Consider the following 27,020-nt stretch of genomic DNA (forward strand, 5'->3'; position numbering starts at 1 on the left):
TGGAAACAAATGAAAATGAAAAATCAACAATCCAAACTCTCTGGGATGCAGCAAAGGCAGTCCTAAGAGGAGAGTATATTGTAATCCAGGCCTATTTCAACAAACTAGAAAAGGCACAAATTCAAAATCTAACAGAGCACCTAAAGGAACTAGAAGGGGAGCAGCAAGAGCACCCCAAAACCAGCAGGAGAAATAATAAAGCTCAGGACAGAAATAAACAATATAGAACCCAAAATAACAGTTGGGCAGATCAATGAAACCAAGAGTTTGTTTTTTGAAAAAATAAACAAAATTGATAAACCTCTAGCCAGGCTCCTAGGAAAAAAAAAAGAGAAAACACCCAAATAGACAAAATCATGAATGAAAATGGATCTATTACAACCAATCCCCCAGAAATACAACCAATCATCAGAGATTTCTAAGAAAAATTATATGTCAATAAACTGGAGAATCTAGAAGACATGGACAAATTCCTAAACACACATGCACCACCAAAATTCAAACGAGAAGAGATACAAAATATGAATAGACCCATAACCAGGGAAGAAATCAAATCATTTATGAATGATTGATTCATAAATGGGCTCAATGAATAAGACCCCGGGGCCAGATGTATTCCCAGGGGAATTCTGCCAGACATTTTTTAAAAATGTTTACTTATTTTTTGAGAGAGAGAAACTATGAACAGAAAAGGGGAAGAGAGAGAGGGAGACACAGAATCCAAAGCAGGCTCTAGGCTCTGAGCTGCCAGCACAGAGTCCAATGCGGGGCTCGAACCCACAGACTCATGACCTGAGCTGAAGTCAAACATTTAACCGAACTGAGACAACCAGCCGCCCCTCTACCAGACATTTAAAGCAGAGTTAATACTCATTCTTCTCAAGCTATTCCGAAAAATAGAAATAAAAGAAAAACTTCCAAACTCATTCTACAAAGCCAGCATCACTTTGATTCCCAAACCAGAGATCCAACAAAAAAAAGAACCACAGGCCAATATCCTTAATGAATACAGATGCAAAAATACTCAACAAGACACTAGCAAATCGAATTCAACAGAATATAAAAAGAATTTTCTATCATGATCAAGTGGGATTCATACTTGGGTTACAGGGCTGGTTCAATATTCACAAATCCATCAATGAGATACATCACATTAACAAAAGAAAAGATAAAAACCATATGATCCTGTCGATAGATGTGGAAAAAGCATTTGACAAAATACAGCATCCTTTCTCAATAAAAACCCTCAAGAAGGTCGGGACAGAAGGAACTCACTTAAACATTGTATAAAAGCAATTTATGAAAAGCCCACAGCCAATATCATCCTCAATGGGGAAAAACTGAGAGCTTTCCCCCTGAGATCAGGAACATTACAGGGGTGTCCACTCTCACCACTATTGTTTAACATAGTGCTGGAAGTCCTAGCATCAGCAATCAGACAACAAAAGAAAATAAAAGGCATCAGAATCAGCAAAAAAGAAATCAAACTTTCACTTTTCACAGATGACATGATACTCTACATGGAAAACTCAATTGACTCCACCAGAAGCCTTCTAGACCTGATCCAGGAATTCAGCCAAGTCACAGGGTACAAAATCAATGTAGAGAAATCAATTGCATTTTTATACACCAATAATGAAGCAACAGAAGGAGAAATCAAGAAACTGATCCCATTCACAATTGCATGAAAAACCATAAAATACCTAGGAATAAACCTAACCATAGATGTAAAAGACCTGTATGATAAAAACTATAGAAAACTTATGAAAGAAACTGAAGACACAAAGAAATGGAAAAACATTCCATGCTCATAAATCAGAAGAATAAACATTGTTAAAATGTCATTATTACCCAAAGCAATCTGCACATTCAATGCAATCCCCATCAAACTTGCACCAGCATTCTTCTCAAAGGTAGAAAAAAACTATCCTAAAATTCATATGGAACCATAAAAAACGCCAAATAGCCAAAGTAATATTGAGGAAGAAACCAAAAGGGAGGCATCACAATCCCAGACTTTAGCCTCTACTACAAAGCTGTCATCATCAAGACAGTATGGTAGTGGCACAAAAACAGATACATAGACAAATGGAATAGAATAGAGAGCCCAGAACTGGGCCCACAAATGTATGGCCAATCAATCTTTGACAAACCAGGAAAGAGTATCCAATGGAAAAAAGACAGCCTCTTGAGCAGGTGGTGCTGAGAGAACTGGACAGCAACATGCAGAAGAATGAAACTAGATGACTCTTACACCATATGCAAAAATAAACTCAAAATGTATGATGGACCTGAATGTGAGACAGGAAACCATCAAAACCCTCAAGGAGAAAGCAGGAAACAGCCTCCTTTACCTCAACCGAAGCAATTTGCTACTCGACACATCCCCAAGGCAAGGGAATCAAGAACCAAAATTAACTATTGGGACTTCATCAAGATAAAAAGCTTCTGCACTGCAAAGGAAACAATCAAGAAAACTAACAGGCAACCGACAGAATGGGAAAAGATAGTTGCAAATGACATATCAGATAAAGGGCTAGTAACCAAAATCTACAAGGAACTCACCAAACTCCATACCCCAGAAATGAATAATCCAGGGATGAAATGGGCAGAAGACATGAATAGACACTTCTCCAAAGAGGACATCCAGATGGCCAATAGACACATGAAACGATGCTCAGCATCACTCATCATCAGGGAAACACAAATCAAAACCACACTAAAATCCCACCTCACACTGGTCAGAGTGGCTAAAATGAACAAATCAAGAGACTACAGATGCTGGCAAGGGTGTGGAAAGATGGGCACCCTCCTACACTGTTGGTGGGAATGTAAACTGGTGCAGCCACTCTGGAAAACAGTGTGGAGGTTTCTCAAAAAACTACCAGTAGAACTCCCCTATGACCCAGCAATAGTGCTGCTAGGGATCTACCCAAGGGATACAGAAGTGCTAATGCATAGGGGCACATGTATCCCAATGTTCATAATGGCACTTTCAACAATAGCCAAATCATGGAAAAACCCTAAATGTCCATCACCTGATGAGTGGATCAAGAAGATGTGGTTTATATATACAATGGAGTATTACATGGCAATGAGAAATAATGAAATATCGTCATTTGTAGGAAAGTGAATGGACCTCGAGGGTGTCATGCTAAGCGAAATAAGTCAGGAGGAAAAGGACAGATACCATATGTTGTCACTCATAGGTCTAACAGGAGAAACCTAACAGAGGACCATTGGGAGGGGAAGGGGGAAAAAGAGTTAGGGAGAGGGAGGGAGGCAAATCATGAGAGACTCTTGAATACTGAAAACGAACTGAGGGTTGAAGGAGGAGGGGGAAGGGGAAGGCAGGTGATGGACATGGAGGAGGGCACTTGTGGGGAAGAGCACTGGGTGTTATATGGAAACCAATCTGACAATAAAGTATATAAAAAAAGAAAAAGAAAAAGGTTCTCAAAAGTTACACAAAGTCAGTTGTACAGACTTTTCTGCCCAACATGAATCTTAATCTAACATGTACATTTTCTTTCTACTTTATATTTCAGACCAAAGTAAGCAACAAATATTCTAACTTTAAATCTGTTTCTCATCAAAACCACTGTTTTTGCATCTAATTTTTACTCTAGCAACATATAATGTTTTTATGAATAAGAGAAAATGGGGGCGCCGGGGTGGCTCAGTCGGTTAAGCCTCCGACTTCGGCTCAGGTCAGATCTCACGTTCATGGGTTCGAGCCCCGCGTCAGGCTCTGTGCTGACAGCTAGCTCAGAGCCTGGAGCCTGCTTCCAATTCTGTGTCTCTTTCTCTCTCTGCCCCTCCCCCTCTCATGCTCTGTCTCTCTCTGTATCAAAAATAAATAAAACATTAAAAAAAATTAAAAAAAAAGAGAAAATGGAAGGATAGTTGCCAATGACATGATTTATTCATGAAAAATAATTTAAGAAAGTACCATGCCTCTTTTAATATTCAAATTCTTTGTTATGCAAATACATAAAGTTTTAATCTTATTATACTTCAAAACATTAATAAATGATTCAAGTTTTATTTTTTAATGTTTATTCATTTTTGAGATAAAGAAAGAGAGTCAGTCAGTCAGTCAAGTGGGGAAGGGGGCAAAGAAAGAGAGAGAGAGAGACAGAATCCGAAGCAGGCTCCAGCCTCTGAGCTGTCAGCACAGAGCCCAATGCAGGGCTCAAACTCAAGAACTGAGAGATCATTAACTCAAGCTAAAGTCAGATGCTTAACCAACTGAGCCACCCAAATGATTTGCCCCAAAATGACTTGAGTTTTAAAGTAAGATAATAGTTATAGAAATCTTCACCAATGCAAATCTCTACAGAAAAATTTGGGAGATTACATATTTGATGTAAAAAAATTTTCCATTAATTAAGTAATATACAAGTTTAGTAAGATATGTCTTCAATGTTTAAAAAAAAATTTTTTTTTCAGTTTTCCTCAGTTCAGTATGAGAATGGGTCCACCTAGTGGCAAGTAAAGTGGAGTTCCTATCTAAAGATTAGCTCACTATTAACGATTTCAAGTCGACTAACTTAAATTTGTCTTCATTTTCTAGGTAAGCTAGTATAATGAAATAAATTTATATGGCATGTCAAAAAATATTAACACTAATGTATACATTAAGAGAAAACCACAGTTCTTTAAAAATCAAATCAAGAAACAATTTCCCCAGCAAAAGTAGAGAAAGATGAGCTGTAACAATAGACACATACATCCTGGATATATAAATATAAATTAGGAAAGAAGGGGCGACTTATAAAGGGCGAATGGCAACCTACCTTTTTAAATAAAGCCTGATTTCAATATACACAATTTCCTTTCTATCTCACTGGTCAGATAAATTAATTTTTAAGATCAAAAAACCTAATCTGATCAGTCTAAATCAGTGCTTCTTCCCAGAGGACATCTGGCAATGTCAGGAGACATTTTTAATAGTCACAACTGATAGGGTGCCGCTTGCATCCAGTGGGTAGTGGCCAGGGTTGCTGCTATACCTACTATAAAGCACAGGACAGCCTCCCAAAATAAAGAATTACAGTCCAAAATGTCAAGAGCACTGAGGTTGAAACACCCTAATCTAAATGAGCAATAAAGAGGAAAAGGAAACAATGTTTAAGAACTTACTAGGTGTCATGTTATCTTAAATATCTTTATCAAACCAAGTTTTTTGCCAAAACAAATGTGTGCTACTCATAAAAATACAAATCTGTTACAATATTTATAATTGGAAACACCTAAAGTAAATACAGGCATCAATTATATACCTATTACGTATAGTCCACTATTTACTAAAAAATCAGCTGTTTCCTTTTTAACACAAACCAGATTTTTTTAGATTTCTCCAAACCACAAAATTATTATTCTCAGAATTATCATCTCTGTACATGCAAACAAATATGTACATGGAAATAAATGCATTATAGCTCTATAGTCTCTTATCTGTAATTATAATTTCATTAAATTAAAAAGCCCTAAAAATTTTAAGGTTTTTGGTAAATCATTTTGGGGACAAAACCTGACCTAGACTGATGTGACATTATTTATAGTCTAGTTTTCCCACTTAGCATCAATAGAATATTCATACATTTAACTGCAAAAATGTTAAAGTGTTTAATTATGGAATGGTCTCTAACACCAAGAAGAGTATCTCTAAATACTATTTTCTAAATAGGAACCACTAAAAGGAACCAATCTCCCTAGAGAAATAACTGATTCCAGGTCTGGAAAACATAGTGTGTCAAAAAACAAGGACACCATGAGACTACTGGATGATAACAAAAAAATACAGAAACTAACTTGAAGGGGCTCCCATTGCTCCTAGGATGGAACTATGCGGACATTAAGAATAAATATTGACCGGGGCACCTGGGTCCGACTTTGGCTGAGGTCATGATCTCACAGTCCGTGGGTTCGAGCCCCACGTTGGGCTCTGTGCTGACAGCTCAGAGCCTGAAGCCTGCTTTGGATTCTGTGTCTCCCTTTCTCTCTGCCCCTCCCCATCTCGCTCTCTGTCTCTGTCTCTCAAAATAAAATAAAGACATAAAAGGAATGTTTTTAATAGATAAATAAATATATGCAAAAACAGTTGTTGCTCAGATTAAAGGCCTCAATACTATTTTAGGCTATACCTTCTGGTTGTGCACCTAAATATCAGTGTATATATATGTACTCATTACATATATTCTTGTCAAAGTGTAAATATATACACGCATACATATCACAGTACTGTATGTCATATATTTCCATGTTATTGTTCTCCCGTTAAATAACAGTTCCATAACACATAATATAAAAGCCTGCTTTTATCAGACATGTAAGCTGTTCTGTTTTATTACAAATGAAGCTGTGATGGGGGAACCTGTGCCTCCGTCAGCTGGGCATCCAACTTCAGCTCAGGTCACAATCTCGTGGTTCATGAGTTCAAGCCCCACATCAGGCTCGCTGCTGTCAGAGCAGAGTCCACTTCAGATCCTCTGTCCCCCTCTCCCTCCTCCTCCCCTGCTTGTGCTCTCTCAAAAATAAATTTAAAAAATTTTTTTAATGTAAGGGGCACCTGGGTGGTTCAGTTGGTTAAGGGTTCAACTTCCGTTCAGGTCATGATCTGACGGTCCATGAGTTGGAGCCCCATCATGGGCTGACAGCCCAGAGCCTGGAGCCTGCTTCATATTCTGTGTCTCATTCTCTCTCTGCCCCTCCCCCACTTGTGCTCTGTCTCTGTCTCTCAAAAATAAATAAATGTAAAAACAAATTTTTTTATATTTAATTCATCTAAAATATATGTTATTACATAATAGGTTAATTCTCTCAACACCATTGTTGAATAATCACACCTTCCCCCTATGATTTAAATAAAAAAACATCTCCTCTACCACCAGGAAACTTCTGTAGTTTCCATTGCTTTACCTTATGCTTTAATAACTAGAAAGGATAATCCCCTCATTACTTTTGCTTTTTAAAATATTCTTGCTCATAATATTGCCTGTTTGATTTTCCAAACAATTGTTCTCTGTGCTCCATATATGGTGACTTCCATGACAAAAGTAAATTTTACAAATAGAAATTAACTTCATAGTAATTCTTCCAAAGGCTCTGAGGGATTTTGCTTAGAATTACATTAAAAATTGGAATTAATGAACACAAATGTCTATTTCTTCAGGTCTTTTAATATCCAAGTATATTTCCTTCATAAAAACCTATACTTCTTAATAACTTTATTCCTTCATATCTTAATAACTTTATTCCTTCATATCTTCATATTTCTTTGTATCTTGTAATGCTTCCATTACAGAAAAGAGAAATGAATTTACAACTCAGATTGCTTAGGATATGATCTAAGCTGTAACCATTACTAGGTGTGTGAATGACCTTGAGCAAGTCACTTAACCTTTCCAAGCCTGTTCCTCATCATAAAACGGAGATGACAATAATGTCTAACCTAATAGGGCGGTTGTGAAAAGAAAATGAGATAATATATGTAAAATGCTTTACAGTGTGACCAGCAGAGCAGAAATGTTCAATAAATGTTAACCAGTATTACTAATAAGACTAATAAGGGGCGCTTGGGTGGCTCAGTTGGTTAAGCATCCGGCTTCGGCTCAGGTCATGATCTCATGGTTCGTGGGTTCGAGCCCCGCATCAGGTTCTGTGCTGACAGCTAGCTCAGAGCCTGGAGCCTGCTTCACATTCTGTATCTCCCTCTCTCTCTGATCCTCCCCTATTCCCACTGTCTCTCTCTCTCTCTGTCTCTCAAAAATAAATAAAGAACATAAAAAAATTTTAAAAAGACTAATAAGATCATTCTCTAATTTTTTTTTAAATGTTTATTTTTGAGAGTGAAAGAAAACATGAGTGAGGGAGGGGCAGAGAGAGAGGGAGGCAGGAGCAAAGCAGGCTCCACCCTAAGAGCATAGAGCCCAACACAGGGCTTGAACTCATGAACCATGAGATCATAACATCACCTCAAGTCAGATCTTAACCAATTAAGCCACCCAGGTGCCACTCCAATTTTATTTATTTATTGTTTATTTGCAAGAAAGTTAATGTTTTCCTTCTTTATGTGTCCAAATATATCCCCTGAACCTTCTTACCATTCCTAATAGTTTTTAAGTTAGTATCCTGAATAGAGAAAATATTAACTGCTTATAGCTTTAAAAAGGAGAAATCACAAAAAAAAGCATTGCAAAATTTTGACAACAAAAAAGTTTAAAAAAAATTTTTTTAATGTCTTTTATTTATTTTTTGAGAGATAGAGAGAAACAGTGTGAGCAGGGGAGGGTCAGAGAGAGAGGGAGACACAGATTCCCAAGCAGGCTCCAGGCTCTGAGCTAGCTGTCAGCACAGAGCCTGAGGCGGGGCTTTAACCCACACCCGTGAGATCATGACCTGAGCCTAGGCCGGACGCTTAACTGACTGAGCCACCCAGGCACGCCTACAAAAAAGTTTTAAAATATTACCCCAAAAATTACAAGGCAAATGAAATGGAAAAACTTTCCAATAGTACATATACAAAGTTAATTCATGGCATCTAGATATCAGGAGAAAAAATTATTCCATAAGCTGTACCAAAACAAAGAATTGGTTATACAGAAAATATTTAAATTAGATCAATTCAAACCATATGACAATATAAATACCAGAAATAACAAAGTATCAAAGCTAAAAATCAAACTTTAAAATTCTAGAACTATTAAAAAAACAAAAACAAAAACAAAAAAGGTGGGGAAGAGCACTGGGTGTTGTATGGAAACCAATTTGACAATAAACTATTAAAAAAAATTCTAGAAGACCATTCCTGGTAGCACTCTTTAAAACAGGGGGGTGGGGGTGGGGGGAAACCCCAAAATAAGCCAAATGTCATTTCAAGTAACTGTCAGTTTTTTTCTTATTTAAGACATCTGTTTATTGCCTGCCTCCCACCTCCCCTTCCCATTCACCTCACACTAAAATATAAGCTCCAGAAGAGCAGAGATTTTTTGTGTTCTCCACTGATATGCTCCAAGAACGTGCACAGGAGTAGCAAACAATAAATATCTGCTGAAATGATTGTCCATCAACAGAGAATGGATAAATGGTAGTGTATTCATGATGGAATATTATATGGCAGCAAAAATGAACCACAGTTACATACATCATCATGGGTCAGTCTTGGAAACATAATACTTAGTGGGAAAAGAAAGTTTCACAATACACAGTATAAAATACAAACTTCTAAAAAGCAACTAGGTAGGGTTTAAGGGAAACTTCCCCGACAGTATACCTGAAGAGGGGCACTTAGGTCTTTATCTTCAAAAGTATAAAAATTACAAAAATATATTTCATAGTTTACAAAAGTTAGTCTATTACTTTAATAAATACTTCCTAGTGATTAGTTTAAAAAGAAACAAAAAAACCTTCCATATCACCTCACTTGCAAAAAAGAAAATAGAAACTCAACCACAAAATAAAATATTCAAACAGTGGTAAAATAAAGCCAAACATACCTATAAGCTCAGGTGGGTTTCTTTCATTAAACCGCTCACACAGACGGATAAATGTCTCAGTATTCTCAGTTGTAGGGCACTCACCATGTCTAGTAATATGGAAACATTTTGGTTTTTTGAAAAAGAAGAAATTGAAATTTCAGTAAAAGGTTTCAATATTAAAGAATCTTAATATATGACTTACCCTTTACACTGAAGTTTTATATATTTGATTCCTTCTTTTTCTATGTCATTTCTGTCATAGAACCTTGAAGTATTTGTCAAATCCACTAACAAGCCCATTTTAACCTTAAGGAAAAAAAAGAGAAAAAGAGAAAGGGCAAATTTACTAGTAACTGAATTTATTCCAAAACAAACTGACTAAATGGCAATACGCCAGTGTCAAGCATCTACACTAAGGGCGATTTTAGTTCTGCCAATGAACTACTGACAACAAAAGCAACACTCACTTAAGTCTTATTTAAGGCACCAGAACTTAGCAGGTACTAAATGGAATAAACTAAGCCCAAACTAATGATGGAACAAGAACATAAACAAAACCTACTGCATTTCAACATCATAAAAGTCTACCTAAAAATACTAACATAGGGGGCCTGGGTGGCTCAGTCAGTTGAGCGTCAGGCTTCAACTCAGGTCATGATCCCATGGTTTGTGGGTTCAAGCCCCGCGCCGGGTTCTGTGCTGACAGCTAGCTCAGAGCCTGGAGCCTGCTTTGGATTCTGTGTCTCCCTCTCTCTCTCTCTGACCCTCCCCTGCTCATGCTGTCTCTCTCTCTCTCTCAAAAATAAAGAAAAAAAATTTTTTAATCAAATAAATAAATAAATAAATAACCCAACATGGATGTCATGTTGTGCATCTCCCACTCCACCTATGATTTATTAGGCAAGACGATAAAGCAGGAAAGACCTCTATCTAAAAAGCACCCCTGCTCAAGCTCCAGGCACACACCAACCCAACATTCCAAGCAGCTATCGCAACGTCATCTGCTAGGCACTTAAATAAGTCAGTACGAAATAAGGCAAACAGTGTGTACAGTCAAAATTCTCCTGTAAATCCCCTAAATAATCAATGAAGAAGAGGGCTCATGGCTGTAATCGTACATCTCACTGAAGACTTAATCCCATCTCTCAGCCAGTTTTTCTTCCTGCATTGGAACAAAAATCATTATTTCTTCTGTTGAGCACTAACTGAAGTAGTTGGCTTATGGGGAGGGGCCAACTGGTTTTAAAAGTCTTTAACAACTAGAATCACATTCAGATTAGTAAAATAATCTCACTAAGAAATACACACCTGAACTGAGCCAAGTAAAAGAAGGGTTAATCCCTACATCCTCCACCTCATTCTGAAGCTATACTCTCTGGGAAGAATGACAAGAGAAACAATCTGCACTTTTTAAATTGTTATTTCTCCCACTTTCATTGCTGGTGCTTTTATTGAGTACCTATTACTGGATGTGCCTAAAGGACACTGGTCTACATAATAATTTGACTCCATTATTAGAGGGCAAAAAAAAAATGGCAAAAACATTTATATTTCACATATAACAAAACTGACAAAACAAACAAAACTGTATTTCCAAAACAGTAACTAGTCACGATAATGTACTTCACTGATGTCTCCAGATTCCTTAGTTCAAGTGCAGATTAGAGAGAGGTCTACCCATCAGATGAGCTCTTACTTATTGGAAATGTATTTTTGATGGCATTTTCTACAATCTGCCCCCACCTGGGCCTACTTCTCTTCCCACATACCTTCTGCAGTGATCTTAACTCCTTCAGACGACATGTATTATCAAACACAAACATTTAGAGCTCATTAATACAGCTTCTCAGAGAGTTAGAATTAGAACCCATGTTGTGTGTCTCCAGGTTCAAAATAAGAAATGGATGAAAAGTGGTGATAAGCAAAAAAAAAAAAAAAAACAATGAGTTTTCTAAATACTCAGGAATAGTTTAACCACAGAAACTGAGAAACTATACTACATGACTTAATTGCCCAGAGCTCCATATACGTGCGTGTGTGATGTGCCTGTGCGGATTTGTGTTCTCCACAAACGTCTCGATCTGTCTGCATACACATATACACATACATATGTTAATATACATATTTATTTTTCATAACAATCCCAATCCATGAAGCATATTAACAGTACTGACCTCATAGAGTTGTTGTGAGATACAAATGAAGTCCTTGCTTTATTCGACATGCTTTATATGCACTAACTTTATTATTTTATTTACAGATGAGGAAACTGAAACAGGAAGAGATTATGTAACTTGCCCACAAAGCTGTAAGGGGCAACCTGGAAATCAAAGCCCGAGTACGTGTCTTCTAAACTCAAACCCAGAAAATATTTAATGCTCTATAATGTTAACTATGATTTTCAATATGATTACTAACAATGAAAGTAAAAATTAAAAATTTACAAGCTAAAATAAAAAATATAAACAAATAAAAATATATATATAAACAAATAAAGACTCAAGAAAACTACACCAAGAAAACGGGTGTTACAGGTTTTCAAATCTAAATGGCGATTTTTCAATCCCATGATAGAAGCCTTGCACCTAATGTGGAGCACCTGGGTGACCCAGTCAGTTAAGCATCTGACTTCGGCTCAGGACCTGATGTCAGTTTCTTGAGTTCGAGCCCCACATCAGGCTCTCTGCTGTCAGCAAAGCGCTTGCTTTGGATCCTCTCTCTCTATCTCTATCTCTTTCCCCTCCGGTGCATGCGCTCGTGCACTCTCTCTCTCTCTTTCTCTCCTCCCCTCCCCGCCAAAGAAAAAAAAAAAGACGTGCACATAATGGGTACTAATATTTGTTGAACATACTAAAATGGAAAAATACAAAGATTAGTTTTAAAGGCTGAATTATGTCCCCTAAAAAGATATGTCCAAGTCCTAACTCCTAAAACCTGTGAAGGTGACCTTATTTGGAAAGAGGGTTATGGGATCTTTACAAATATAATCAAGTTAAGATGAGATCATACTGAATTAGGGTATCTTTAAAAGACAGAAATTTGGACCACAGAAGAACAGTAACAACAAGAGAGACGACCCACAGAACTACAAGCCAAGGATCACAGGCAATCACGAGAAGCTAGGAGAAAAGGATGGAAAAGATTCTCCCTCCAAGCCTCCAGAAGGAACCAACCTTTCCAACACCTTGATTTAGAACTTCTGGTGTCCAGGGACGCCTGGGTGGCTCAGTCGGTTAAGCATCCGACATCGGCTCAGATCATGATCTCAGGTCATGATCTCATGGTTCGTGGTTTGAGCCCCGTGTCAGGCTCTGTGCTGACAGCTAGCTCAGAGCCTAGAGCCTGTCTTCAGATTCTGTGTCTCCCTCTCTGTCTCTCTGACCCTCCCCTGCTCATGCTGTCTCTCTCTCTCTCTCTTTCTCTCTCTCTCAAAAACAAATAAAACATTAAAAAAAAGTTAAAAAAAAAAAAAAAGAACTTCTGGTGTCCAGAACTGTGAAAGAATAAATGTCTGTTGTTTCAAGCCACCCAGTTTGCAGTCAAAACAGAAGTCCTAGGAAACTAACTTAATCAGCATTTTGTCAAAATAATGTAAAAAATGATGACATTTCATTTAGAAAAATACTTTGGCACTTTTTGTCAAACTAGCCATACACTCATCAATCATGCTTTTGAGTATTTATTCCAGAAAAACAAAAACTACTGTTCATACAAACACCTGTGCATGAATGTTCACAGCAGCTTTATTTTCAATACCTCACAGCTGGAAATAACTCAAACTGGTTAAATGGTTATTGAACCATTCAATGGGAAAGGAGTTAAATTAGCCTGAAACATCCATACAACTGAATATTACTCAACAATAAAAAGGAACAGACTTTTTTAAATATAATTTACTGTCAAGTTAACTAACATACAGTATATACAGTGTGCTCTTGGCTTTGGAAGTAGATTCCCATGATCCATCACTTACATGCAACATCCAGTGCTCATCCCAACAAGTGCCCTATTTAACGCTCATCGCCTATTTACCACACCTCCAACTACGTCCCCTTCAGCAACCCTCAGTTTGTTCTACTTGCGAGTCTCTTATGGTTTGCCTCCCTCTCTGAAACTAGTTTTTCCCCTTTTCCTCCCCCGTGATCCTCCATTAAGTTTCTCCAATTCCACATGAGTGAAAACATAGGTTTTCTGTCTTTCTCTGACTTATTTCACTCAGCATAATACCCTCCAGTTCCATCCACACAGTTGCAAATGGCAAGAGTTCATGATTTCTCATTGCCAAGTAGTTTCGACTGTATATATAAACCACATCTTCTTTAGCCATTCATCAGTTGATGGACATTTGGGCTCTTTCCATAATTTGACTATTGTTGATAGTGCTGCTATAAACATTGGGGTACATGTGCCCCTACGAATCAGCACTCCTATATCCTTTGGATAAATTCCTAGTAGTACTATTGCTGGGCCATAGGGTAGTTCTATTTTTAATTTTTTGAGGAACCTCCACACTGTGTTCCAGAGTGGCTGCCCTAGTTTGCATCCCCACCAGCAGTGCAAGAGGGTTCCTGTTTGTCCACTCCACATCCTCACCAACATCTGTTGTTTTCTGAATTGTTAATTTTAGCCACTCTGACTGCTATGAGGTGGTATCTTAATGTGGGGTTTTTTTGTGTCGTTTTGTTTGTTTTTTTAATGTTTATTCATTTTTGAGAGAGAGAGAGAGAGAGAGAGAGAGAGAGAGAGAACATGGGGGAGGGGCAGAGAGAGAGGAAGACAGGATCTGAAGCAGGCTCCAGGCTCTCAGCTGTCAGCAAAATTCCCCTGCGGGGCTCAAACTCATGAACCATGAGATCATGACCTGAGCGAAAGTCTGACACTTAACTGACTGAGCCATCCAGGAGCCCCTCAGTGTGGTTTTGATTTGTATTTCCCTGATGATGAGCAATGTTGAGCATCTTTTCACAAGTCTGTTGGCCATCTGGATGTCTTCTCTGGAAAAGTGTCTATTCATATCTTCTGCCCATTTCTTCATTGGATTATTTGTTTTTTGGGTGTTGAGGTTGGCAAGTTCTTTAAGATTTTGGATACTAACCCTTTATCCAACATGTCATTTGCAAATATCTTCTTCCCTTTGGTCTGTTGCCTTTTCATTTTGTTGCTTGTTTCCTTTGCTGTGCTGAAGCTTTTATCTTGATGAGGTCCCAAGAGTTCATTTTTGCTTTTATTTCCCTTGACTTTGGAGACATGTCCAGTAAGAAGTTGCTTGGCTAAGGTCAAAGAGGTTGTTGACCATTTTCTCCTCTGGCGTTTTGATGGTTTTCCCATCTCGCCTTAAGGTCTTTCATCCATTTTGAATTTATTCTTGGGTATGATGTAAGAAAGTGGTCCAGGTTCATTGTTCTGTATGTTGCTGTCCAATTCCCCCAGGACCATTTGCTAAAGAGACTGTCTTTTTTTCCTTTTTTTTTCTTTCTTACTGGTAACTCAACCAACAGACATTTATTTCCCATAGTTCTGGAGGCTGGGAAGTCCAAGGTCACACCTCAGGATTATTCAGTTCCTGGTAAGAGCTCTCTTCCTGGCTAGAAGATGGCCATCTTCTCACTGTATCCTTAATGGTGGAGACACCGAGAGCCATAGTTCTGGGCTTTCTTTTCTTAGAAGGACACTAATCCCATCTTGGGAGCCCCACCCTCATGACCTCACCTAAACCTAATTACCTCCCATAGTCTTCACCCCCAGATACCATTACATGGCGGGTGAGGGCTTCATCATATGAATTCCGGGCAGACAAAAACATTCAGCCCAAAACAATCCCCAAGCTGACACACAGAGGTGTGGGAAGGAGCACAAGGCAGAGTTGCAATCCTGGGGGTCCAGCACCTCTCAGTTAGAGGGAGACATGCACCAGAATAAGGGCCACGTGTTGTCAGTTAACATAAAATGGACATGTTATGGAGGTTACGAAATAGAGAAGCAGAAAAGAAGACAGTGACTGCAGAAATCCCTCCAGACCCCTCACCACCTGTGAACGATCAGCAGGGCTGAGGCTCAAAGCACAGCGCACAGCCCACTGTTCTCAGCCTTCATTTTATGTAGTAAGATTTTCACAAGCGATACTCCTCTGTTTGATAAAAATTAGAAAATCAGGAGAAGGAAATAAAAGAAAATAATCCCCCACATTCTTACACCCTAGCGACAACCACCATTAACCTGAGGCCCTTTCCTTGTGCTGGTTTTTCCTGCGTGTCAGCTGAAGACACCCTGTGTTCATAGAAGGCTGATACTCCATTTTCCTACAACCATAAGAAGGCAGTTAGAGTTAGTGACAGTCCACCTGATTGTCCAACTCATCACATTGTTCCTCTCAAACCTTGGGGATATTACCTCTGTTCCCCTCCAATTTTTCCTACTGAGGTCAAGCTGACTTCGGTCCCACGATCTGCCAACGCCCCCCACCTGTCCTAGCCCCCTCCTCATCCCCACCCCTGACTCCCTATTCACATTCTCTCCAGGAATTGTACAACAGCAGGGGAGATTATTTAAGGGAAAGGAGAGGCTGGCCAATGTCTTAACCGAAGCCCAGGTCCCGGCGCACTCGTTCCCGGCGTCGGCGGTACCTGTCTCGCCCACCCTGACCGGCAGGGCGGAGAGTCCTCGTGGGTTCTTTTCCTGAGGGAGGGAGAGAAAGGGCAGGAAAAGGGACGCACAGAGAGTAAAGACACAACTCACGTTTTCCGATCAGGCAAAAGAGAGTTGTCTTTTTTTCCCTTGGATACTCTTTCCTGCTTTGTCAAAGATTAGTTGGCCTTACATTTGTGGATCCAATTCTGGGTTCTCTATTCTATTCCATTGATCTAGATGTCTGTTTTTGTGCTAGTACCATACTGTCTTTATGATTACAGCTTTGTAGTACAGGCTAAAGTCCAGGATTGTGATGCCTCTCACTTTGGTTTTCTTTTTCAACATTACTTTGGCTTTTTGGGGTCTTCAGTGGTTCCATACAAGTTTTAGGATTGTTCGTGCTAGCTCTGAGAAGAATACTGGTGCAATTTTGATTGGAATTGCATTGAATGTGTAGACTCCTTTGGGAAGTATCAACATTTTAACAATATTTCTTCTTCTAATCCATGAACATGGAATGTTTCTTAAAAGGAACAAACTTTTTGTTGAAACATACAACTTGGATGGACTTCAAGGGCATTACACTTAGTGAAAAAAGCCAATCTCTAAAAGTCCACATACTGTTCATTCCATTTATACAACATTCTCAAAATGACAAAACAACAGAGATGGAAAACAGATTAGCACCTGCTGCTGTACAGGGATGGGTGTGGGAGGAGTCTATTAAAGGGTGGCATGAGGGAGTTCCTCTGTGGAGATAAACAGTTCTGCAACCAATACCAGGAATCCATACATTGGATCAAACTGCAGAGAACTACACATACAAATGAAGGCACGTAAAAACTGGTAAAAACTAAATAAGATCTGTAATCTATTCAACAATACTGTACTGTACAAAGGTCAATTTCCTGTTTTTAATATTGTACTACAATTGATGTCACCATCAGGAAAAGCTGGGAGGAGGGTTGACAGAACTTATGTACAATTTTTGCAACTTCCTCTAGTCAATAAATTATTTCAAAATAAAAAGGCAGGGTTTTTTTAAGCCACCAGAAGAACAAGAGAGCGCTAAAGTATACCAAGTCAATATCAAAAATGTTTTGTTTCTTACCTTCAGACTCTTTAGATAATTTGAGAGCATGCTGGGATGGAACCGATTTTCTTCAGCAACTTGACTATCATATCTTGGTCCTAACATTGTCTTCAGAGGTAAGAATCTTCCTAAACAACATTAAGATGGGTAACAATTTTCATTAAAGAATATGTTCCAAGTTGAAACTGTAATTAGCAATTCTCAAATCACTTTCTTAAAACACTTTAAATAGAACTGTTCATAAAGTATTCTCAATCCAAACTACACCTTTAAAAGGTACCACCTTAAGATTTTTAAATAAATTCCAGAAATTGATAATCAAATATAATAGCAAGAGAATAATTACCAGTGAATGGAACTTCCAAAAAGACTCTTAAGTTGGGGGTGGGGGGGAGAAGCATGGACCAAATTGGTGAAGGGGCCTAAGGGGTACAAACTTCCACTAATAAAATAAGTAAGTCACAGTGATAAAATGTACAGCATAGGAAATAGAGTCAATAATATTGTAATAACATTGTATGGTGACAGATGGTAACAACACATCGTGGTAAGCACTGGATAATGTACAGACTGTCCAATTACTATGTTGTACACCTGAAACCAATATAACATTCTATGTCAACTATACCTGATTAATAAAATTTTTAAAGTAAAAATAATTTAAAAAATTAAAAAGCATTCGGTAACAGGTTTTTTTTTTAAAAAGACTGAGGTTTTAAACTACTACATTAAAAAGTTATTGCCTTAAAGTCTTTAAAGATAATACAGGAAAACTGATAATAGAGTGAATTAAATCAGTTCTTTAAAATTCTTAATCTTACTTTTTTACTATGAGGTTGGACCTTTCTCCATCTTAGGCACTTTATCTTGCATTCCAGGATAGGGATCATGCTGAGAAGCATATTAGCCAAAAGCACCCTTCAAACAACTATTATTGGTGATCATAATTTCAGCAAGACTAACTGACCTTTTTGGCCTTTTTTTTTTTTTTTCCTGAATCACATTATAAGCACAGAAGTAGTCACCTCATATAATAATCTTAAAATCAACTATTTTAACTGATTTATATCTTAAAACACAATATCTGTAAGAATAAATATTAACCTAAAATAACCTGAGTAAAATCTTAACATCTGTTCAGAGGTTTTAACCTAAATCTCATAAAAACATAATTTTTTAAACTTTCATTTTCTACAAAACTACTCGGAAGGCAGCTATGCTCACCACTATACCACCAACGCTGCTCATACAAAGCTACTCGGGATCACCAGTAACTTCTATATTGCAAAATCCAATGGTCAATTCTCAGTTCTCAAAGAACTGGGCACTGGCCAATTCAAGACCACTTTCTAAATTCAATTTAATTTTTAATTCTTTATCATTTTTTCACTTGGCTTTCAGGATATACACATTTCTGGTTTTCCTCCTATCTCTCTGGCCTCTACTTCTTAACCTCCTATACTGGCTCCCACATAACTCCCTGGCCCCTCAATGTCCCAGAGCCCGGGGACAAAACATTGAGGTCCTTTGGCCTCCTTTCTTTTGACATTCACTCACCTGGTGTCTCATCTGGTCTCACAACTTTAAAAGTCACCAATGTGCTGCTGACTTACAATGTGTATCTCCAGTCTAAACTGCTCCCTGAACTCTAGGCTCAGGTATCAAACTGCATATCTGACTTAATCTCCACATGATGTCAAACTATGGCTCAGATCTGATTTCCAAACCTGAGCTCTCAATATTCCAATTCCTTTTTTTTTTAATTTTTTTGGCAAGGTTTATTTATTTTTGAGAGACAAAAGACAGAGCATGAGCAGGGGAGGGGCAGAGAGAGAAGACACAGACTCTGAAGCAGGCTCCAGGCTCTGAGCTGTCAGTACAGAGCCCAATGGGGGGCTCGAACCCACAAACCTTAAGATCATGACCTGAGCCGAAGTCAGCCACTTAACCGAATGAGCCACCCAGGTGCCTCTCAATATTCCAATTCCAAAAGCTGCTCCTCTCATGGTCTTCCCCATCTGAGCAGATGGTGACAGTATGTTTTAGTAGCTCAGGCCAAATTGGTTAGCATTATCCTTGACCCCTCTCTTTTTCTCATACCCCATGTCCAATCCATCAGCAAATCGTCTAGGATCTATCTCCAAAATATATCCAGAATCTGATCACCTCTCAGTTCTCACCACCTCTACCATCATCATCTCATCTAAGTTCGTATACTTCATTTAGCTTATTTAACAAATATTTAGTAAGTACTTATTATGTACCAGACACTGTTCTAGGTACGAAGAATGCACTAGTGAAAAGGAAAAACAAACAAACAAATAAAAATCCCTGCCCTCACAGAGCTGATATTCTACTGGGGAAAAATGAACTATAAACAAGAAACATAACCAATAAGTAAATAACATATGTTAGAAGATTCGTCCCATTAGACCCTCTCTCCTTCTCACTATTGTCCTTGTCACTGCTGAGACACTGCTATCTCAGTGTCCTCTTTCCATCAGCTCCTCCAGGCTTCACTTTTCATTTTAATTTTTTAAATATTTATTGTTGAGAAAAAGAGAGAGAGAGAGACAGACAGATGGAGCATGAACAGAAGGGCAGAGAGAAGGGGAGACACAGAATCCGAAGCAGGCTCCAGGCTCTGAGCTGTCAGCATAGAGCCCAACACGGAGCTCAAACCCACAAACTGTGAGATCATGACCTGAGCTGAAATCGGACTCTTTTTTTTTTTTTAATGTTTTATTTATTTTTGATACAGGCAGAGACAGAGCATGAGAGGGGGAGGGGCAGAGAGAGAAGGAGACGCAGAACCGGAAGCAGGCTCCAGGCTCTGAGCTAGCTGTCAGCACAGAGCCTGACGCGGGGCTCGAACCCACGAATGTGAGATCTGACCTGAGCCGAAGTCGGAGGCTTAGCCAACTGAGCCACCCAGGCGCCCCAAGCTTCACTTCTTATCCACCATCAGAGTCCACAGCTGATGATCATAATCAGTCTCTTCTAAATACCCGTAATCTCCTTCCTCCTCCCGCATCATTCAGCCACACTCACCCGAGAAAAACCCAGACCTCAACAAACTCAACCACCTGACTTCTTTGGGCCTATACATGTACAGCACAGGGCTCCCAGAGAAAACCTCACAGCACAGCAGATAGCGGACGCTATAAACCATCATTACCAATCTCAAAGGCAATCCTACCACACACAACTATCTTCTGTGATAAATGTTTCACATATTTTCCTCATTCATAAAATAAAGCAAGCTTCCCCATCCCCTTGTCAACTGACAGCTTTATGCTACACCTCACTGAAAAGGTAAAAAGAAACAGAAAACAAAATCGTGTAAGCTAACTTTGCATGCTTACCACATATCAAGCACCATTTAAAACATTTTACATAGCTTAATGCATTTACTTGTAACAAAAAAGTAAGTACTGTTATTATCCCCATTTTACAAGTGAGAAAATCAAGACAAGAGAGACTAACTTGCCCAAATGTCACACTTTTTTCTAAAAAATGGGAAAAGAATGATTCAAACTCAGATGATACAGATGTTAGCTACTCAACAATGCCTCTCCACCACCAAACAGAAACTTGTCTCACCACTGCAGTTAAACTACAAATCTTTCTGTATCTCCATCCATCTTCTCTTTCATCTCCCGTCCTTCCCCCATAAATGCAATCCCCTCCCTTCTGCTCTGGATTCCCTTCAGCTTCCCCTGTTAAGGACCATGAGTCAACCCTTCCTCCCCTCCATGTTGTTACCAACCTTTCCAGTGTCTTAACATCTCAGCAGCATCTCATATATTTGACAACTCCTTCCTTCTCAAAAAATTCTCTTGGCTTCCATGACACCAGATTCCTTTACACCATCCTCAATTTCCGGCTACACCTTCTCAGTTCCTACATTCTCTCTTTTTGCCTCTACCAGACTTCTAAATTCCGGATTTCTGTAAGTTCTTTGCTGGGCCTTCACGTCTACTTTCTCTACTGCACTCTGTCTACAAGGTCTTATCCACTGCCGTGGCAGAAACAATGCTATCTGTTCACCCAATTTTTTATTTTCCTCTTCCAGGCACATGGAAAAACTACATTTCTCAACTTCTCTTGTAGTTAGGTGAGGTCCGTGTGACTAGATCACTGGGCTTGATCAAGAGTCACATGCTCTATAGACTGAGCCAGCTGAGTCTATTCAAAGCGAGCTTCTTTTTAAGTTTACTTATTTTGACAGAAAGAGAGAGCATGATTGGGGGAGGGACAGAAAGAGAGAATCCCAAGGAGGCTCCACACTGTCAACGTGGAACCCAACACGGAGCTCGAATCCACAAACCATGAGATCATAACCTGAGCCAAAATCAAGAGTCAGATACTTAACGAACTGAACCACTCAGTTGCCCCCAAAGCAAGATTTTTGGGGCACCTGCCTGGCTCAATCCACAGAGCATGTGACTCCTAATATTAGGGTCTCATGAGTTCAAGCCTCACATTGGCATAGAGCTTCCTTTAAAAAAATAAGCTTTTATTTTTTTTTTAATTTTTTTAATGCTTTTTTTTTAATTTATTTTTGAGAGACAGAGAGAGATAGTGTGAGCAGGGGAGGGTCAGAGGGAGAGGGAGACACAGAATCCGAAGCAGGCTCCAGGCTCTGAGCTGTCAGCACAGAGCCCGACGTGGGGCTGGAACCCACAAACCGTGAGATCATGACCTGAGCCGAAGCCAGACGCTTAACGACTGAGCCACCCAGGCGCCCCAAAAATAAGCTTTTAAAAACTGATGTCAAATCATCTCATTCCAGTGCTTTAAAAACCATAATAGTTTGCAAGTGCAATTTAAAAGTATAAAAGTATTAAAATTCCTTATCACACTCTATTAGCCTGTATGATCTGGCTCAGACTCTCCAACTGCAGAACCTCATTTTCAGTCTGATACCTTTCCTATCATCATCCTATCCTAAAGCCATTTCAAAAAAAAAAAAAAAAAATACCCCTCAACCATCCATTTAGCAAACTTCTGTTTATTCAAGGTAATTCATGAATCGCCTCCTCCAGGAAGCCTTCCATAATCCCCTTCTTCTTCTTCATCACCTCTTCCCCAACCTCAAATAAAGAATTAGGTTTATTCCCTCTGGTATTCCATAATATTCCAAAACAGTTGTTATCACACTTGTTACAACATAATTATTTTTAAATGACTTTATATTCCCATGAAATTATGTATTCTTTAAGGTAAGGACTATGTCTAAATCTTCTCCCTAGCCCCAAGGACCAGCAGAAAGTAGATTTTCAAATATTTGCTAAATAAAATGACTCCAAAGCCACCATCCCTATCACTAAGGGGTTTCATAATACATTCTTACAGTTAGTTAGCTCCTAGTGAGTTCTTCACACAGTAAGTACAAGTAGGTACCAAGTAATCTTTTATAAGTTTTATTTATTTTAAGTAATCTCTTTACCCAATGTGGGGCTCAAACTCACAACCCCGAGATCAAAAGTCGTGCGCTCTTCCAACTGAGACAGCCAGGCACCCCAAGTACAAGATAATTTTATGTTGAATGATCTACCTATAAGAAATGAGAATTTTGCTGTCTTCAAAGTGTTCATCTGAAATCTACCACTAATACGGTGAAAAAAAGAATTCTTCATAAATAAAACTTGGCCCTATCTTCAGGGGCTCTCTCTCATTGGAAGTATGGTTTAATTAAAGAAGGCGACTTCATAGTGAAACAGACCATATATAATTAGTACCATCTTCTAATTCAGGAAAATTATGAACATCTAATACTAATGAGATGCATCCTAATGTTTACAGTGAGAAAATTTAAGCAGCCATAATACATCTTCCTAAATATGCCAAATACCAAAGAATTATCCAATAAGCATGGATTATTTTTATAACCAGAAAAAAATAAAAGAAAGAAAATATGAGGCAGAAAGTGGAACGTGAATTATTCCTTAATTTTCACTAAAGATTACAAGAATATAGCTACTATTTCTTGCGCTACATACTATAAAAGGTTGCTAACCTTGCATTTCCAAAATAAACAATATAGCATGAACACTTCTAGGGTATACAGACAGAACTTTAAGGGAAATTTAGAGAAACTTATCAAGAATTGTACGTTGTATTCACTTTACACTTTCTAATAAGCATCACAAGCCAAAGCAGTATTGATTCCTACTAGTAAAGATCTAATTTGTCAAGAAGCTTGAGGTTCTATCCAAGGACCACAATTAATCAGACAGGTGAGCTTAGTATCTCACCAAGCCACAATAATTAAGAATTTAATTTTTGGAAGCCAAGATATTCCAATACAATAATTAGGAGAAGCTTTATTCCTGGTTCTTCGTTCCCAGTAGAGGGAGAAAAAAAGGCACACAACTCTGTTTCTCAGAGAGGCATTAAGTTGCCTGGAAGTTAGCACCTCACTTGCTGCTCTCTACCTCCAGTCAGATTCTGATCTTTGGCACTGCCAGCCTCCAGATTATATTAGAATTCTGATATTTAAACCATTTTTTCTAATTTCAAATTTAAAAAATTCACTTTGGCAAGGACGTCTTTATAATTTTGTTTTTCTCACAAATCAGTGTAGGAGATAACAAATAAAAGAATCCAGGAAACATGCTCCAAACTAGAAAAGCCGCCAGGCATTTAAGTTTCAAGGTTTCTTCATTACTCCACAGAGAAAAACCACATGTAAAAAAAAAACATTCACTACAAAGTTAGAGATGGTAAGGAAAAAAAAGTCAAAACGGTTGAAGAGTTAAGACCTACAAAAAAAATGTGATCAATTCATTCGAATAAGTACAATGATTATAAAGTACAAACTGCTTTATCTTTAAGTGAAAATACACCAAAAATGGTTAGAGCATAAAGAAAAAGGGGCGCCTGGGTGGCTCAGTCAGCGAGTGTCCGACTTCAGTTCAGGTCATGATCTCACAGCTCATGAGTTCGAGCCTCACATCAGGCTCGGTGCTGACAGCTCAGAGCCTGGAGCCTGCTTCAGATTCTTTCTCCCTCTCTCTCTGCTCCTTCCCAGTTCATGCTCTGTCTCTCTGTATCTCAAATAAATATTTTTTAAAAATTAAAAAAAAAATAAAAACATTTCTTCATTCTAAGACTTGCTCAGGTGATCTTTCAATATCACTTGTCCATCACTGATATGGCTTTATTGACTGAGGACTTTATATACAATGTGAAGAAAGGCTGACAAACTAGGAGACTCAAGAAACCTGAATAAAAAATGACAAGAGAATCTCTTCCAACAATTTTAAATAACTAGTCAGACATTCTATATGTATGTACATAATAATTAATCATAGTTTATTACAAAATTTTTTAATTTATGTTGCAACATACCTTCTAGAATAAGCATAAGTTGTAGTTAAAATTTAAATCTTTCACTCTTCAAAAGACATTGCTAAGAAAATGAAAAGGGAAGCCACAATTGGGAGAAAAAAATTTTTAAGCATATATCCAACAAAGGACTTGTATTTATAATACAAGCTCAACAATAAGATAAAAACCCAATTAAAAAATCAGTACATGATTTGAACATTTCACAAAAGAAGATATGTGAATTGTCAAGAAGCTCAACCTCAAACCACAATATTACTAAATACCTATTACAGTGGGTAAAATTAAAAAGACTGGTCATACCAAGTGTTGAAGAGGATGTAGAGCAGAGAACTCTCATACATGGATGGTGGGAATGTATCATGTTATGACTTTGGAAAAAGAGTGTGACAACTTTTTCAAAGGTTAAACATACACCTAACATATGATCCATTTCTGTCCCATTGATTTACACAAGAGAAATGAAAGCCTATGTCCAGAAAAATAACTGTACAAGGTAATTTGTGATAGCTGAAAACTGGAAACAACCCAAATGACTATCAACAAGTGAATGGATAAACAAATGTGATATATCCATAACAATGGACTACTACTCCGCAGTAAGAAGGGATGAACATATATACATACAAAAACACAGATAAAACTCAAAGTAATAATGCTGAAAGAACCTAGAGACTTCCCCCTCAAAAAAGTGTACATATTATATGTTTGCATTTCTTTTTAAAAATTATAGAAAATGCAAACTAATCTACAGTGACAGAACGTATGTAAGAGGTTACCTAAGGAGGAAAGGATTAACAAGTGGCAGGGAGAAACTTTGAGAAGTGATGGTTATCTTCACTATCATTGTAAACCATTGTAGTGATGGTTTCATGGGTATTTCAGTGGAAGTGTGTGCATGTGTGTGGTCAATATTTACCAAACTGCACTTTAAATTTAACGTGTGTCAAACTCAATAAAGGTAAAAATTCACAATAAAAGTCATTAAAAAAAAAAAAAAACGAACTCTGGTCTCAGTGTCAATCCATTTCACCACAGGGAAATTTCCCTTCCTCTTGAGCCCTTCGTCTCAAGACTGACGCTTGTCCTTGCCCCTTCCGAGAACCCTGGAAGGTTCACAAACTTCTGACTAAGCTTCAGAGTAATGTTCGCTGCGTTCTTGGGTCCTCAGCTCCTGCCATACAAACCTCCGGTCTACCTTCCCGTTCGCAATAAAATAGTTAGCCTTACTGGATGGTGACACTTGCCCCCACCCACCGACGCACCCCCTCCAATCCATTTTCCCAAACACTCAAGCACGAAGCTTCTTCGGAGAGAGCACATCTCGGTCCTGAAATTCCACTAACAAGCACGGAACCACTGAAAGCTGCGCGCCTCAGACGGCCCACCCCCGGGTCCACCGGTAGGCATGGACTCGAACACCTCCTCGTCCGGTTACCTGCCACAGGCTGGCCGCGCCGTGGACAGTTCAGCCACCGCGGCGGGATCTTGTTATGAGCCATGTCTCGGGGCCGCGCAGAGCCGCCCCCTCCACCAACGATCGCCGCACCAACGCCGCCGCCTCCTCGCGATCGGCCCTGCACTGGGGGTCCGAGGCACTAGGATCCCGGCCGGGGTCCGAATCCCAGCAGCTTCTACCCGGGAAACGTCAGAGGCGGCGCGCCACTTTCATTCAGGATCAACTCCGCCGCTCAAAGCGAGCCCACAATGCAGCGCTACTTCCGCCCCCAAAGGCCCCACCCACTTCTTTCCGAGGTCAGAGGGGAAGACCGAGGAGCTCCGTAGAGGGATAAGAAAGAGTTAAAGCCTCGGCGAATGGAAGGGACGCGTCAGACGTCGCCCCGCCCCGCCGCAATTTCGGCGCGTTCTTTGGGCAGCTTTGCGCAAGCGCAGATGCCATCGTACAGGTCCCTGCAAAATGACACGTATTTTTTCCACCTAGACAGCCTATAGACCTCCCCCAAAATGTAGGGAAGCCAAGCCTCTTTCCACGCGTAGACTGATCCGAAGCTTCCGCAAAGGCATCTGTTTTACTGATCAAAGGGGCCTTCCCACCGCTGTTGCAGCTCTAAAGCGTTTTTCCTGCCAGGATTGACGTCCTGGCAGGATCTGGGTTTGATCTGCAATTTGGGAAGTTCTCCCTCACCCGGATAAGGGGAACAAGCTTTAGAGAAATTGTAAGGGCGAGAAATTGGAATGCCAGAAATGAAGAATTTCTCTTTGAAGGGTGCTTCTAAGGATCCATGAAGTATCGAAAATTAATTCCAAAACATTTTTCAAGAGTTTTCTTTACATTTCTGGAGCAAAGTTTCAACTTATTTGGGAGTGTCAGGAGGGCCATGTCTCAAAGTTACTAACATGTATAATTATCAAAGGCAGGATGGGCTGGCCTGAATACCCACCAACTGGCGGTGTTCTTGCTTTAACCAAACAAACGGTCTTTCCCTTTGAGTTAAACAGAGGTG

General features: G+C 39.0%; 1 protein-coding gene across 1 annotated transcript in view; it reads right to left on the reverse strand.

Moving 5' to 3' along the window:
• Window positions 1-26,269, reverse strand: part of RNGTT (RNA guanylyltransferase and 5'-phosphatase) — a 306,020-nt gene extending 279,751 nt beyond the window's left edge. Inside the window, exons 1-4 of the mRNA XM_029944807.1 lie at window positions 25,994-26,269; window positions 17,221-17,330; window positions 9,685-9,788; window positions 9,501-9,589 (exon numbers count right to left, since the gene is read on the reverse strand). Of these exons, the coding sequence (XP_029800667.1) occupies window positions 9,501-9,589; window positions 9,685-9,788; window positions 17,221-17,330; window positions 25,994-26,057 (367 nt within the window). The 5' untranslated portion in view covers window positions 26,058-26,269. The remainder of the gene's footprint in view (window positions 1-9,500; window positions 9,590-9,684; window positions 9,789-17,220; window positions 17,331-25,993) is intronic.
• Between the last annotated feature and the right edge of the window lie 751 nt (window positions 26,270-27,020).

This window comes from Suricata suricatta, chromosome 7 (assembly GCF_006229205.1).
Source record: "Suricata suricatta isolate VVHF042 chromosome 7, meerkat_22Aug2017_6uvM2_HiC, whole genome shotgun sequence".
NCBI lineage: Eukaryota > Metazoa > Chordata > Mammalia > Carnivora > Herpestidae > Suricata > Suricata suricatta.